The sequence below is a fragment of the Salmo salar genome, chromosome 24 (assembly GCF_965601325.2).
Source record: "Salmo salar chromosome 24, fSalSal1, whole genome shotgun sequence".
NCBI classification, from domain to species: domain Eukaryota; kingdom Metazoa; phylum Chordata; class Actinopteri; order Salmoniformes; family Salmonidae; genus Salmo; species Salmo salar.
Genome location: NC_138314.1, coordinates 19031760 through 19035297, shown reverse-complemented (window position 1 = coordinate 19035297; position 3538 = coordinate 19031760). Strand labels below are relative to the sequence as shown.

General features: G+C 48.8%; 1 protein-coding gene across 1 annotated transcript; it reads left to right on the top strand.

Moving 5' to 3' along the window:
• Window positions 1–863, top strand: LOC145850250 (adiponectin-like). Its single transcript, XM_082968374.1, has one exon. The coding sequence runs from the start codon at window positions 1–3 to the stop codon at window positions 418–420; it is 420 nt and encodes a 139-aa protein (XP_082824500.1). The 3' UTR covers window positions 421–863.
• The last annotated feature ends 2675 nt before the right edge of the window (window positions 864–3538 follow it).

Genomic DNA, 3538 nt, shown 5'->3' with positions numbered 1-3538 from the left:
ATGCGGCTCGACTATAACTACCCCAAACCAGGCCAGCCCATCCAATTCTTTGAGGTAATCTACAATGGACAGAACCACTACGACACCAGGATGGGGGAGTTCACCTGCGTGGAGCCAGGCGTCTACGAGTTTGAGTTCCATTGCACCGTATACCAGAATGTGGGCAGCGTGGACCTGCGGAGAAACAGCCAGCTGGTGCTGCATTCCTTCACCACCCAGCAGAACGGCTACATCACGGCTACTGGAGGCACACTGCTGCAGCTCAACAAGGGGGACAAGATCTGGCTGTCAACTTACTACGATGGCAACGGCATGACCTCCGACAGCTTCTTCTCAGGGCACCTGATCTTCACTGTCCACAGCCCTCTCTGTGCCACGGTTACAACTAACGGTTACAACCCAACTAAGCTACCCAACTAAAATTCATTTTTTATTATCTTTTAATGTATGATAAGCTTTAACAGATCATCAAGGAGAAAAGAGGTCAGTTCACTGGTTTGTTATACTTGCACTAGGAGAGAAAGAGGAGTGGGAGAGTCACTGATAAGAGGAGTGGACGAGTCACTGATAGGAGAGAAAGAGGAGTGGGAGAGTCACTGATAGGAGAAAGAGGAGTGGGAGAGTCACTGATAGGAGAGAAAAAGGACTGGGAGGGTCACTGATAGGAGAGAAAGAGGAGTGGGAGAGTCACTGATAGGAGAGAAAGAGGACTGGGAGAGTCACTGATAGGAGAGAAAGAGGAGTGGGAGAGTCACTGATAGGAGAGAAAGAGGAGTGGGAGAGTCACTGATAGGAGAGAAAAAGGAGTGGGAGAGTCACTGATAGGAGAAAGAGGAGTGGGAGGGTCACTGATAGGAGAGAAAGAGGAGTGGGAGGGTCACTGATAGGAGAAAGAGGAGTGGGCGAGTCACTGATAGGAGAGAAAGAGGAGTGGGAGAGTCACTGATAGGAGAAAGAGGACTGGGAGGGTCACTGATAGGAGAGAAAGAGGAGTGGGAGGGTCACTGATAGGAGAGAAAGAGGAGTGGGAGGGTCACTGATAGGAGAGAAAAAGGAGTGGGAGAGTCACTGATAGGAGAAAGAGGAGTGGGCGAGGAGTGGGAGAGTCACTGATAGGAGAGAAAGAGGACTGGGAGAGTCACTGATAGGAGAGAAAGAGGAGTGGGAGGGTCACTGATAGGAGAGAAAGAGGACTGGGAGAGTCACTGATAGGAGAGAAAGAGGAGTGGGAGAGTCACTGATAGGAGAGAAAAAGGAGTGGGAGAGTCACTGATAGGAGAGAAAGAGGACTGGGAGAGTCACTGATAGGAGAGAAAGAGGAGTGGGAGGGTCACTGATAGGAGAGAAAAAGGAGTGGGAGAGTCACTGATAGGAGAGAAAGAGGACTGGGAGAGTCACTGATAGGAGAGAAAGAGGAGTGGGAGAGTCACTGATAGGAGAGAAAAAGGAGTGGGAGAGTCACTGATAGGAGAGAAAAAGGACTGGGAGAGTCACTGATAGGAGAGAAAAAGGACTGGGAGAGTCACTGATAGGAGAGAAAGAGGACTGGGAGAGTCACTGATAGGAGAGAAAGAGGAGTGGGAGGGTCACTGATAGGAGAGAAAGAGGAGTGGGAGAGTCACTGATAGGAGAGAAAAAGGAGTGGGAGGGTCACTGATAGGAGAGAAAAAGGAGTGGGAGAGTCACTGATAGGAGAGAAAAAGGAGTGGGAGGGTCACTGATAGGAGAAAGAGGAGTGGGAGAGTCACTGATAGGAGAGAAAGAGGAGTGGGAGGGTCACTGATAGGAGAAAGAGGAGTGGGAGGGTCACTGATAGGAGAGAAAAAGGAGTGGGAGGGTCACTGATAGGAGAAAGAGGAGTGGGAGAGTCACTGATAGGAGAGAAAGAGGAGTGGGAGAGTCACTGATAGGAGAGAAAAAGGAGTGGGAGAGTCACTGATAGGAGAGAAAGAGGAGTGGGAGAGTCACTGATAGGAGAGAAAAAGGAGTGGGAGGGTCACTGATAGGAGAGAAAAAGGAGTGGGAGAGTCACTGATAGGAGAGAAAGAGGAGTGGGAGAGTCACTGATAGGAGAGAAAGAGGAGTGGGAGAGTCACTGATAGGAGAAAGAGGAGTGGGAGAGTCACTGATAGGAGAAAGAGGAGTGGGAGGGTCACTGATAGGAGAAAGAGGAGTGGGAGGGTCACTGATAGGAGAAAGAGGAGTGGGAGAGTCACTGATAGGAGAGAAAAAGGAGTGGGAGAGTCACTGATAGGAGAAAGAGGAGTGGGAGAGTCACTGATAGGAGAGAAAAAGGAGTGGGAGGGTCACTGATAGGAGAAAGAGGAGTGGGAGAGTCACTGATAGGAGAGAAAAAGGAGTGGGAGAGTCACTGATAGGAGAGAAAAAGGAGTGGGAGGGTCACTGATAGGAGAGAAAGAGGAGTGGGAGAGTCACTGATAGGAGAAAGAGGAGTGGGAGGGTCACTGATAGGAGAGAAAAAGGAGTGGGAGGGTCACTGATAGGAGAAAGAGGAGTGGGAGAGTCACTGATAGGAGAAAGAGGAGTGGGAGAGTCACTGATAGGAGAAAGAGGAGTGGGAGAGTCACTGATAGGAGAAAGAGGAGTGGGAGAGTCACTGATAGGAGAGAAAGAGGAGTGGGAGAGTCACTGATAGGAGAAAGAGGAGTGGGAGAGTCACTGATAGGAGAAAGAGGAGTGGGAGAGTCACTGATAAGAGGAGTGGGAGAGTCACTGATAGGAGAGAAAGAGGAGTGGGAGGGTCACTGATAGGAGAAAAAGGAGTGGGAGGGTCACTGATAGGAGAGAAAAGGGAGTGGGAGGGTCACTGATAGGAGAAAGAGGAGTGGGAGGGTCACTGATAGGAGAGAAAAAGGAGTGGGAGGGTCACTGATAGGAGAGAAAAGGGAGTGGGAGGGTCACTGATAGGAGAGAAAGAGGAGTGGGAGAGTCACTGATAGGAGAAAGAGGAGTGGGAGAGTCACTGATAGGAGAGAAAAAGGAGTGGGAGAGTCACTGATAGGAGAGAAAAAGGAGTGGGAGAGTCACTGATAGGAGAGAAAAGGGAGTGGGAGAGTCACTGATAGGAGAGAAAGAGGAGTGGGAGAGTCACTGATAGGAGAGAAAAAGGACTGGGAGAGTCACTGATAGGAGAGAAAAAGGAGTGGGAGAGTCACTGATAGGAGAGAAAAAGGAGTGGGAGAGTCACTGATAGGAGAGAAAAGGGAGTGGGAGAGTCACTGATAGGAGAAAGAGTGGGCGAATCATTGCATTAGATTTCTCTCTTCCTCTATCTTTCACGTTTATCACCAAGACAACACCCATGTCTAAACACATCTTATTTTTCTATGTGCGAACCCCAACCCACTACCCCCCCAAACCCAATTATTGTTGTTAGATTCAATTCATCTTACCACATCAGGGATATGCATTGGGATAGCTTTATGATTGTTAATTCTATTTTATTTCATTTCACTTTCTTCTAATTGTTGTTATGTATTTTCCTTCTTATGAACTTGTTGGCTAATTAAATTATATC

Excerpts from the sequence above, each read along its gene's own strand:
- LOC145850250 (XM_082968374.1), top strand. The coding sequence starts at position 1 with ATGCGGCTCGACTATAACTACCCCAAACCAGGCCAGCCCATCCAATTC.